General features: G+C 46.2%; 1 protein-coding gene across 5 annotated transcripts in view; it reads right to left on the bottom strand.

Moving 5' to 3' along the window:
* Positions 1–13,006, bottom strand: part of DDC (dopa decarboxylase) — a 92,854-nt gene that overhangs the window by 53,027 nt on the left and 26,821 nt on the right. For all 5 annotated transcript variants that reach the window (XM_043462514.1, XM_043462518.1, XM_043462517.1 and 2 more), the window contains 2 exons: positions 6,381–6,515; positions 3,347–3,490 (listed from right to left, as the gene is read on the bottom strand). In XM_043462514.1, coding sequence (XP_043318449.1) covers positions 3,347–3,490; positions 6,381–6,515 — 279 coding nt within the window. The remainder of the gene's footprint in view (positions 1–3,346; positions 3,491–6,380; positions 6,516–13,006) is intronic.

Here is a 13,006-nt window from a genome sequence, read left to right as displayed (position 1 = left end):
CTAAGATGACCTGTATCTATCAAAAAATACAATCAATAAATTAATAGCCCCCCAAAACAGACAGCAACCAGGCCAGGTGGGTTCACTCGTAAAATCTACCCAACGTTCAAGAAAGGCATTAAACTAGATACAGAAGACAAATTCGTGATTGCCAGGGGGAGAGGAGTGGTGAGGGTAGGGGACCAAGAGGTACAAACTACTGTGGATAAGCTGGATAAGCAAGTACTGGGCCAGGACAGGGATGCATCGCGCACACAGGGAAATATGGCATCATATGATAGTGAATTTCAACGGTGCATAACCCGTAAAAATGCTGAGCCACTATGCTGCGTACCCGAAACTAACAAAATATTTCATTTAAAAAGGAGACAAATAAAACTAGTTCTCTATACTCTCTTCCAGAAAACCGAGGAAAACAGCATGTTTCCTAACTCATTCTGTGAGGTCAGTCTCAACCAAATTCCAAAATCAGACAAAGACATGAAAAGAAAGAACCACAGACAAATATCTCTTTTGATAGATGTGAAAATTCTCAACAAAACACAGGCAAATTTAATTCAATAATATATACAAAATAACAACCAAGTGGGACTTAACTATAGGCATGCAAGACTGATTCAGCACTGAAAATCAATTAACATAACCTATCATGTCAAAAGGCTAAAGAAGAAAAAAATCACGTGATCATATCAATAGATAAACAAAAAATATTTGACAAAATCCAGAAAAATTTTAAAAATCCTAGCCAACAGGATAGAGCAGATGTTTTAATAGATGTTCTACCTCAACCTGATAGAGAACATCTATTAAAAACCTGACATCAGAGTTAATAGTGAGAAACTAAAGGTTTTCCTGACAAGAACAGAAACAAGGCAAGGATATTTGCTTTCACCATGCCTATTCAACATGAGGTTGGAAATTCTAGCTACTACAAAAAGACAAAAAAGGGGCTAAAGATACACAGATTGAGAGGGGGAAATGGAACTACCTTTGTTTGAAGATGACACAGTTGTCTATATAGAAATCCACCCCCCAAATCAAAATCAAACCCAAAACCTCCTGAAACTAGTAAGCAATTATAACAAGACAGAGAATAAAGGGTAATATACAAAAGTCAGTTGCTTTCTCATACTTCAGCAATGAAAAATTTGAGTTTGAAATTAAGAACACAATACCATGTACACTAACACCAAACTAGAGCGGCAAAGCGAGAGAGAGAGGGAGAAATACTTAGATAAAAATCTAACAAAATATGGATAAGATCTATATGGTGGTGGTTTAGTTGCAAAGTTGTGCCTAACTCTTGCAAACCCATGGACTGTAGCCTGCCAGGCTCCTCTGTCCGTGGGATTCTCCAGGCAAGAATACTGGAGTGGGTTGCCATTTCCTTCTCCAGGAGAACTTCCTGACCCAGGAATTGAACCTGGGTCTCCTGCATTGATTCTTTACCAACTGAGCTACAAGGAAAGCCTCAAGATATATATGAGGAAAACTATAAAACTCTGATGAAAGAATTTATCAAAATAAATGGAAAAATATTCTATGTACATGGGTAGGAAGACTCAACATTGTCAAGACGTCAGTACTTCGTAATTTGATCTATAAACTCAATGCAGTCTCATTCAAATTCGAGCCAATTATGTTATGGCTATTGACAAACCACACCCAAAGTTTATAGAGAGAAGCAAAAGAAGGCAGAATATACAACACAATACAGAAGGAGAAAAAAAAGTCAGAGGACTGACACTACCCAACTTCAAGCCTTAGTAAAAGCTACAGTAATCAGGACAGTGTTGTACTGGGGAAGAATAAACAGACAGATCAATGGATCAAAACAGAAACCCAAAAATCGACATACACAAATATGGTCACCTGATCTTTGACAAAGGAGCAAAGGGAATTTAATGGGAAAAGAAGAGTCTTTTCAACAAATGGTGCTGGGACAAACATTCACATGCAAGGAATGGATTTGGATAGACTTACACCATCTACAAAAACCAGTTCAAAATGAACCATAGATATAAATGTAAAATGCAAAACTATAAAACTCTTAGAAGCTAACACAGGAGAGAATCTGGAACATATTGGGTTTGCAGATGAGTTTTTAGGTGTCACTGACATAGTCCATGAAAAAAATTAATGAGATGAACTTCATTAAAAATAAAAACTTCTTCTTTGTGGATACTTACTAAGAATGAAACAACATGTCACCAACTTGGAGAAAACATTGGCAAAGCATACCTCTTGATAAAGGGCCGGTTTCCAACAATAATCCAAAGTATGAAAGAGATCTTCCAACTCAACAACCTGACACTTGTTGATGTTTCTACAATTATTTGTTTATGCTCCTTATTCCCTTGGAAAATCCTTGAATCAAGATCAAATTGCGTATAAAATCATGCCTTCCGTCTACATGTTAGTTATTCAACAAATGGTGGTAAATTTGAATTGATCAAAACAATTTTTGGATAAAAAAGCTCATCTCAAAGAGTAACTCCTAAAAAGTAATGCAAGTTATAAACATGTGACACCTAGAGTCTGTTGGACCCAGCTTGCTCTGCAACTCGGAAGTACCCAGATACAGATGGGTGCCCAGGGGCATGGAATCCTGCGTGCCCAGCAGAATCTGGAAGCCGCTGGGAAGCGATTCCAGTATCTGGCATCGTCCCCAGAGAGGCTGGAGCAGGGCCTGGGCCCCAGCATCCTTCTTAGCCCCCCAGGTGACTCCAAAGTGCAGCCAGATGACCCCACAGGGCTAGTGCCACAGTCACACCCGACAGCCCGGCGCAGACGTGAGATGACGCCGTGAGCGCATCAGGCAGGCCAGCGCCCAGGCTCCAGTTGTAACAGCCGCGGTTTCTCCCCCACTGGAAGATGCCCAGCCGTGTACAGCAAAACTAGCTGATGTTTGGATAGTTAGATATTTTAATTATATCCTATTTAATTGTATTTTAAGTTAATCACTGCTGGCTTGCAACACATCTCTCACAAACGATGCATCTTAGTATCTACTGAGGACACCCCTCTGGGTGGAAAGCGTATTTTATTTTTAATTCAGCTAACTCCGATGTCTGTCACGCATCTACCATGTCAAGGGTGCACCCTATGGTGTCATTTTTAACAGGAAGCAGAAGCAAGATCTTTTGGTTTAGCAGTATGCCCCAGACTGAGTACTCTGTGTTTCTGAGATTCACACAAGCGGAAGGGAAAATCACTGGAGTTTTGCTCCAGCCGCCCTGAAGAAGAGACTCACTGACCAGAGTACTGCCTGGCCGGTGACTACCGCGCGGCAGCCAGGAAATGATCCAGTCACCACAGACACTCCTGTGGGGCCGGGGGAACTTACGAAGAAAGGAATCAGGCCGGCTGCCTTGTCTCTCTCCAGGGCCTCCTGCAGGGCAGAAGCTCGCATGGCAAACTTGTCATCGGAAGGGATGGCTTTTAATCTCACTCCACCAATTAAGCCGGCTCTTTCCACGGAGGAGTGTGCCTGCAAGAAAGCCCCAGGTTAGACTCTGGGCAGCCTCCAGCGCTTCTGCAGGGCTCCTGGGCACCCCCAACTCCCGGCACCTCCTCCAGACCAGGAGCTGTTTCAGGTCCTGAGGATTCTACTTCCCAGTTGAATGATTCCAACTCTTAGGGAGCAGAGTGCTGGGCTGTGCCTGCGGGCGAGGGCGTGTGCCTGCTCAGTTGTGTCCGACTTTGTGACCCCACGGACTGTAGCCCGCCAGGCTCCTCTGTCCATGGGATTTCCCAGGCAAGGATGCTGGAGTGGGTTGCCATTTCCTCTTCCAGGGGATCTTCCCAACCCAGGAATTGAACCCCCATCTCCTGTGTCTCCTGCATTGCAGGCAGACTCTACGTGCTGCCATCAGGGCAGTATTATACGGAGCTGTATTGAGGGCTTTTTCATCCCCTGGTCTGAATTCAACAGAAGCAGTGGATGCTCATTTGGAAGCACAGTTGGGAAAATGACACCTAGTAATGTCACCTGATGATATTACTCTAGAAGGTTCTTAGTAAGCTCCTAGTCCCACTCTTATCATCTGAGGCTCTAAAATTGCATGTGAAATATATGACGATGCTCAGAAGTAGCTCTCCTTGTGGTTGTGTCCTCTTTACCCTCAGACGAGGAGCAAGGTGATAGGGTTATATATTTACAACCAGCACCTTGACCCCATGCTCCTGGGGGCTAATGCTCATCTGAAATGCAGATTCCACTCAGGAGGAGCTGATGGGAGGTGACTATCCCAGAGGGCACATCCTTGCTCATTCCTTCCCTGTGTATCTGGCGTCCCTAACTCCTACAAGCTTCCCCAAAGAGCATCCCTTAATAAATGGTGAACCCCTAAAGCCCCACATCAGACCCTGCTCCTTGGAAACCTGAACTCAGAGCCACAGAATTGTGCCTTAGAGCCCATGGCTGTCCACTCGATATAATGAACCCACCTGACTCCTGTCATTTAGGATAGTACTACCACACAGCCTCCTTGGGAGAGTCTAGAGAACACCACGGATCACTTTTCTAGGGTGAAATTCCCTCATGAAAACCCTGCTGGTAAAGGCTACCACCTAACATTCATAGCAACTTATCTCAACATAGATACATAGAGACCTACAAATGCATTTTTAAGAGTTTTCTCATGTCTGTCTGGGAAGCAAGGGAGAAATAAACAGAAGTGAATCGTTTTCTTCCTCTGTGGGCAGCTCTAGCGCCTGGAGTTAGAGTACACACACAGAGACGATCCTCCTAACAAGGCATCAAAGCATGGGCACTACACTGATTCCAACGCTGTCACAGTTGAAATGCCCGCATTAAGAAATTCATTAAAAATATTACATCAGTGATATAGAGAACAAACTTTTGGACATCAAGGGGGATAAAGTGGGAGACTGGCACTGAAATGTACACACGACTGCGTGTGAAATAGGTAACCGATGAGGATATACTGTACAGCACGGGGGGAAAAGAAGGAGCAATCTATTTACAGGATGGATATTAACCTTAAAAATACACTCCAAAATACAGTCTGAGCAGGCAAAAACAGTTTGATTCCACTTGCATGAGGTACCTAGAACAGTCAGCTTTATAGAGTCAGAAAGTATGTAGATGCCAGGGGCTAGGGTACGGAGGGGAGGGGCGGGGTAGTGGGGACTTAGTGTTTGATGGTCAGAGTTTCAGTTCAGGAAGGTGAAAAATCTGGGAGACGGATGATGGCGAGAGTTGCACAACAGTGTGAATGTAGTTAGTGCCACTGAACTGCATGGTGTATGTGTTAATCACTCCGTCGGGTCCAATTCTTCGTGACCTGATGGGCTGTGGCCCGCCAGACTCTACTGTCCATGGAATTCTCCAGGCAAGAACACTGGCGTGGGTAGCCATTCCCTTCTCTGGGGATCTTCCTGACCCAGGGATAGAACCTGATTCTCCCACATCGCATGCAGATTCTTTACCATCTTAGCCACCAGGGGAGCCTGAACTAAATATGGTTAAAGTAGCATGTTTTATATTATGTGACTTTTGTCACAATAAAAAAGGTTTAAAAATACTATGTGGGCGAAGCTAGATCAGCTATTCCTTGTGGAACCAAAGCCTCTGGTGGTACCATTCTGGTGCCCTCTTGACTCTTGGTTCACTCGTGGGGCTACTGCTCAACGCTTTCCTTCTGTTCTCTCTCACACAACTGCCTTTAACCTTTTCAAGAAGGCTGACCACTGGAACTGATCATGGACTAGATGCCCCCACTGGCAGAGAACTCTAAACCTTACAAAGCACCGCCTCATCCCTCATCTTAGTGCAATACTAGCTGGTAGAGCAGCAACAGCAGGTGGCAGGCCCTTTTGACCCTGTCTGATGGTTTGAAAAAGGCTTCGAGAACGGACGTGATTGGTCTGAGATCACAGAACGTAAAATCACAGGGCTGGGACGTGAGCCCGGGTCTTTGAGCCCTGAGCCCCACATGCAGCTCCACTATGCCGCGCTAAAGGCAGCCAGATGGCCTGAACACGAGCTGGGACAGGTGGGGTCGGGGTGATCTCACAGCATGTTTATTCTTTTTTCAGCCTGATCTGCTAAGTTCCCACCTGCAGCCTACATCTTTTCTTTAGCCCAGGTCTCTAGCTTAGTGACACCTGGGGGACTGTTCTTGGACCGGAAAGGATACTGCACAGCCTGTTGTTTTTCTTTTTTAATTTTTGGACACCCCCTGAGGCATATGGGACGTTAGATCCCTGACCAGGGCCAGAACCCACACCCCTACAATGCGAGACAGAGTCTTAACCTCTGGACCACCAGGAAGTCCTCGGTGTGATTTTGACTTGACACCACACAAGCTATTCCACCCCAGGAGGCTCAAGGAGGCTCTGGGCACCACACTCACCTGATCAGACGCGTAGGCCACCAACTTCTCCATGATGGCAGCCTGTGTCAGCTCCGGGGAGGCAGCCTGCAGGCGTCGGGTCACTTTGGTCCGAGCGGCCAGCAGGGCCACCAGGGTAGCTTCACTGGCAGTTCCCTAAATCAAAGAAAAGGCCAACAGGACCTTCCAACTGCAGCCAGGGAGTCATCTCTAAATGTGAGAGATGTGACGTGGGATCTTCCTATTTTCTTAGAAGATGCATCTGAAATTGTCAAGTCCCTTGTCCCATGCATGGGGAAAAGGCTGTACACCTGTGACCAACACTTCAGCTCTCGTTATCAGTTCAGCATTGCTTTGCCTGTTTCATAAAATACCCACCAGTACTTACTGGCGCTTCCTAGGCATCACTGCTGCCAGCCTTGGCAGACACGTTCCCATGGACACTTCCCAGTCTGGACAGGAGGTGCTGGTCCATTTCCCCCAGAGGAGGAAATGGGACCTGGGTCACAGCTCCCAGCACAGTTTCATACACACAGCAACTTGGACAGACACATTTGTCTGTTTTTACAAATGGGCCGCCTCTTCTTTGAGACCCAGAAATTGCCCTGGAGAGTTTTCCCCAGTCACTAATGTTACAGACTGAATTCCCCTCTCCCAGATTTCATATAGGAGCCCTAACTCTCAATTTCTCAGGATCTGACCACATATGGGGACAAAAATCTTTGAAGGGATCACAAAGTCAAAATGAGCCTTTTAGAGGGGCTGATGGTCCAGCCTGGCTGGTGTCCTCATTGAACGAGGAGCTGAGCACACATGCCCGTGCGCACGCACACACACACACACACACACACACACACACGCATGTGCAGAGGTGAGGCCAAGTGAGCATACAGGGAGGAGACAGTTGCCTACAAGCTGAGGGCAGAGGCCTCGGGGATATCAGCCCCGCCACCACCTTGACCTTAGATGTCCCCGCTCCGGACGATGAGACAGTCCTGTCTGCTGCCTAGGTTGTCTGGTCTCTGCTTCTTCCTTGTGGCAGGCTTATCAAGCTAACACAATGAATGTCAACAACTTATTTTGGCAAAGGAATCAAGGATGCAAAATTCCCTCCTCTGAGGGTGGGTGGCGGTGAAAAAGAACATAAATTCAGCACCCATTCCGTCAGCCCATCTAAGTTGCAAACTAAGCTCATTATTACTTGTATCATCTTTGGTTGGGAAACCTATGTTCAGAGAGCTTGGGTAACTTGCTCCAAATCACCAGTAAGAGAGCAGTTCGGTTAGGAGCAAATCCACATCTGTCTGCAGGGACCACTCCCCTTGTGATCACGGATCCTTATGTAAATCCTGGAAGAGACCATAAGCTGAATAGTATTACCATTAGAAAGACAAAGTGTAAAAGGTAGAGTTTTGTTGACTGTGAGAAAGAAATTTATAAAATAAAAACACTCATAGTTCTGTAGAGCTGCGCAGCTCTGATGTATAAATTCATATATACACATCTGTAATCTTAATTTCAAGGAAACACACTGGTCATAGCAAACACCCTCTTCCAACAACACAAGAGATTACTCTACACATGGACATTACCAGATGGTCAATACCAAAAGCTGATTATATTCTTTGCAGCCAAAGAAGGAGAAGCTCTATACAGTCAGCAAAAAACAAGACCAGGAGCTGATTGTGGCTCCGATCATGAACTCCTTATTGCCAAATTCAGACTGAAATTGAAGCAAGTAGGGAAACCCACGGCCTCCTTCATACACACTGACATGGAAGCTCATTGAAAGGCACGGGCCCAGGGATGCGTGTCCTTGTCTTCCCCGACACTCCTGTGGGCATGCAGCTCGCTCTCAGCGAGGCCTGGAACTCCCACTACCCCCCAGCGCCCATGCTGCTCTGAACCACATTCTAAGGAAAGGCTTCAATCACCACAGCAGTTCACAATGGGTTTTCCTTTAGGCGCTGTCCATGCCTTGAAAGAAAACCCCCTTCCTCAGGCAACAAAAAGCGATTCTTCAAAAATATGCCCAATAAAAAACTGTCAGCTAAGCATCCATAAGTGCAATGGCTGGAGGAGGCAGAGCTCCATTGTAGGAAATCTGTTTCTTTCTTTAACCTTTGCTTCCCATTGCTTTTTTCACTAAAAGGATACTGTGTATGCATAATGACCTGCCCCAGGGAACCCTGCCCACCTGCATGAGTGTTAAAGCAAAGTGCCTTTGTTCAGACCCTGTCCACCTGTGGATGGGGATGCTCAGTCGCTCACTTGTGTCCAGCTGTTCACGACCCCATGGACCATGGCCCACCAGGCTCCTCTGTCCATGGGATTCTGCAGGCAAGAATACTAGAGTGGGTTGCCATTTCCTTCTCCAGGGGAATCTTCCCAACCCAGGGATCAAACCAGTGACTCCTGCATCTCCTGAATTGGCAGGCAGATTCTTTTACCACTGAACCACCTGGGAAGGAAGAAATTAATGCATCCCCTGCCTGAGGCTTGCCATTCTAGGAGGTAATTGCAAGATTGTTTTGTTTTGTTTTACTTTGCTTCCTCAACTCCTCTCCCTTTCTGTTCTATAAAAGAACTTGGCATCCAGACCCACAACAAGAAGGCTGAGACATTACTCTTCCATCTTCTTGGCCAGCCAGCTTTACCAATACATATTCCTTGCCTCAACACCATATCTCTCAGTTAATTGGCCCGTAGTGCAGAAAGCAGAGTGGGGTTGGACTGGGTAACAGCTTGGCGACAGGGGCAGTGGGACAAGTGGGTCTCTGGCCTCTGCTGGAAGCAGGTTTGGGCCAAGGAAGGGACAGGGCGCCTGCTCTTGCACAGAGAGCAGTAATGATACCTCTGTTTTCCTGCTGCAGACAAAGGTTGCCATGGTGAGGCTGCGGCAAGGGAGAAAGAACTGTGGTGAGCATTGCCACTGGCCGCTGATGCTGGAGCAGGAACATCCTTTCATTTTCTTGGTTTTCAAGTGTCACCCCACACACAGCACGAAATTGGCTTTTCTTCCACAAGCGCTTTCAGACCCAATTAAGAGACTATTTCCATGGCCCTGTTTGTCCAGCTCAAAGGATGATTTGCCATTTGACGCAGACACCCATCACAGGGCTGACGCCTGGCAGCTGTGATTATGGCTCTGTGGGGCCAGCATCCCCTGTATTTGAGGGCCCCCCACCTGTCACCAGGCTCAGGCACTCCAGGCCCTTGCAAATTAGAGACAATCAGCCTTGTCAGAGGGAAGGGTGGGCTTCCTGCCTCAAACACAGACACGATCGACTGATCGACTGCTTTCCTTGAGCAAACTGGGTGGACAGGGCTCCAAGGCGGGGTGTATTGAGTCCTGGGCTGAGAGATGTCAGAATTAGTCCCAAACAAATGCCTGGTCTTCTGCTGTTTCTGGAAAATGGAAATGTCTTTAAAGGAAAAGGTAATTTAAAGATGAAGCCCATGGCAGCATGCCCATCTCTGGACACTCACGCCCCAGCCGAGGGACAGGGACAGGCTAGTGGGACACTCTGGTATCCAGCTCACATGAGCACCAGCTTTGCCTCAAATTAGCTCAAGCCCCGGGGCCCCATGCACTATGTTTCTGGGCCTTGGATTGTTGATAACCCAATCCTCATAAATATTTGGAGGTTGAGAAATGAACACAGAAAACAGAAGAAATAAAGCTAAAACACAGCCTAACTCAGAGTGGGTGTTCAATACAAAGTTGCTATTATTATCATATACTCGCCTTGGATGATGAGGTATCTGTAAGATTTTTTAATAGTATCAAACAAGAGAAATCAGCTCGGGCTACTGACAAGAATTAAACATGAAACTGTTTTAGTCATGATCTCCAGTGACCCAGAAAACCTCTCTTTTAAAATTTTTGTTTGTTTTTGATTTTTGGTGGAGCTGGAGCATTCATGGTGAATATGGACTCAACCAGGTGAGCCTCAGTAGAGAGCTGGGGATCCTCTTAGGAGACTGTTGACCTTCACCCTACAGGGCATCTTTTGAAATATGATTTATGAGTGAAAGATGTGATACTATATATATTTATATACATATTCTATTTAAATTGTGACACCATAGAAAGTCATGCAAACGGAAGGAGATCATACATGTCAAACATACCATACTTAATTTTAAAAAAAGAGAAAATCATGCAATAATAATATTCTCAAAGACTAAACAATAGGAGGACTTCCCTGGTGGTCCACCTGCCATCAGGGGCCACGGGTTCAATCCCTGGTCTGGAAAGACTCCACATGCAGGACAATTGAGCCTGTTTGCCTCAACTGCTAAGTCTGCTCACTAAGAGCCCAGGCTCCGCAACAAGAGAAGCCACCGCAATGAGCCTTTGAATCGCAACTAGAGAGGAGCCCCTGCTCGCCGCAGCCCGTGGGCAACAAGGAAGATCAGGCACGGCCACAACTGTTTACAGATAAAATAAATAAATGCTGGGAAAAGCCCACAACAAAGCAGTAAGTCAAACACCACACAGGAAATCTATCTGACGTGTTGTATTATCCCAATCTTGTTTATATTGTGTATGTATGTATGTACACACACACACACAGATTTTGAAATAACACTGGAAGGAAGCTGCCCCAAAGTGTTTCTGCATCTCTTCCATTTATCTAACGGATGTCTAGTTTTCATTAGTGAAAAGGAGATGATGCTTTTAAGTTGAATAGCAGAGCCAAAACTGACACTGAAGGTGATCAATCAACAGTATGAAAAATGGAGATAGTGATATAAAGAAAACCACGAGCAGTTCCCCCAAAATACAGAGGAGAAAATGACCAACAAAAAAAGAGGGGGGGGGGGGAGAAATGCCAAATAAAAGTGGAAAATTATGGAAGAGTTACCCAAACTGTGGAAAGCTAAAGTTCCTCAAAAACAGAGTATAAGGGGCCCAGAGACAATGACTAAATTATAGTGGGAGGAGAACGTCCCTGGGTGAGGGAAGAACTGAGTCTCAGATTAACAGGGCTTCCCAGATGCTGGGACATGGGGTCAAAATGAATAATAGCACAAATGGGAAAAGTGTATCTTGACAAAAACTGTGGAATCAGAAAGAAAAAGTAAGTCTACCACAAGGGTCCATCTTGTCATGAAGTGTCCGATCACCTGTAGGGCTGGAATCCAGTGGAACAGAACTCACCACCAAGGTCCCCACGGCAGCCTGCCTCTCTCTGACCCTGCTGTTTGCTTGCAGTGGAGCCCCCGAGAGTTAGGGAGCTGAAAGCCACCCAACCCCCAGCAAGGGGAGGTGCAGCTGAAGGGGCTTGGACTGGGGCTGCGGGTAGCAGCCCCTTCCCCAGGCTGGAAGCGGCTCGGAGCTCAGACCTTAGTGTGTGGTTTTTCCCAGGTTGCCCCGGGCAGCATTACCTTGACCAACAGAAAACTGTCCAAGGTGGCCGAAATGTTTGCCACTGTGAGAAAAGTCACTGTTGCCACTTGTCTAAGTCCCATTCACAGCACCGTATTGAAGCTCTGCTTACTCGGAGTGAAGGGTTCATTTCCATCAGCCACCACTCAGAAGGGCTGCTGCAGGAGGGAACGTGCTACAAGCAGAGAGTTGAGGCAGGAGGGGACGAGGGAGCGTGGTTGAGCTTGGCCAGGCTGGGCAGGAGACAGATGGTTTTATGTAGAGTGACCCAGCAATTCTCTCATCAGTCCTGCTATTATTATCATGGTTCGGTGACACTCTCAACCATAATCCTGTCACAAGAGCATCTGTGACTGATTGTCCCATCCTGACCCTGAGCCAGGATATGCTTTATCTCCACATTGGCAGAAACCACAGGGCCCCAGTTGAGCTGACAGAAGGAGAATTCTCCTCTGGCTTTAGTGGGGCATGCAGCAGGTCCGTTTGTCCTGTTTTTCCCTAGCAGGATCTGCCAGTACAATCACTGCAAACATTTTCATGACCATCCTAATCTTGGGAGCATTCCATAATCCCAACCTGCCAGAATGATGCACAGTCAACTTTATTATCAAAACTCTTGTCCTGGCCATCTCCTTTTTATGAATATGAGCATCACAGCCAGGACTCCAATACAATCAGCCTATATCATATCTTTTATGAAAAAAAAACTGTCTGCCACTAGCACCAGTCCTGTGAATATGCCATGTCTCACTGCCCATCATCACATCAGCCATCCCATCGCAACCATCAGAAAGAGATCTGGCGAAAGAGTTACTTTGAGAGAATAAGCAGGCTATAGGTCACAGAAAAGTCAGCCCTGGGTCATGCCACAAGGCTTGTTTATCGAAGAGTATTTCAACATCTCCAGATGAGATGACATGAAGGCAGCATCAGGATGACCTGACATGCAGGTTAGAATGCTTATTCCTGGGCCCACCTAAGACTTGTTGACCCAAATCTGTGAGGGTAGAAATGAGACTTCCCTCCCTCCGTGATGCTGATTCGCACTGGTTTTGTTTAGGAGAATAAAAGATGTCATGCTTTCATCCTGGAAGCTGAGACTCCCCACTGTATTTGGAAGAGGGACCCTGCTAGTGTGATTAAGTTAAGAACCTTGACAGGAGGGGGAGGGGGTTATTGTGGATTATCTGGATGGACTCTATCTAATCTTCTGGGTCCTAAAAAGTGAAGAAGCTTTCTCATTTGTGGTCAG

This window comes from Cervus canadensis, chromosome 3 (genome assembly GCF_019320065.1).
Source record: "Cervus canadensis isolate Bull #8, Minnesota chromosome 3, ASM1932006v1, whole genome shotgun sequence".
NCBI classification, from domain to species: domain Eukaryota; kingdom Metazoa; phylum Chordata; class Mammalia; order Artiodactyla; family Cervidae; genus Cervus; species Cervus canadensis.
The sequence above is the reverse complement of the archived record's forward strand: the minus strand, read 5'-3'. Positions and strand labels throughout refer to the sequence as shown.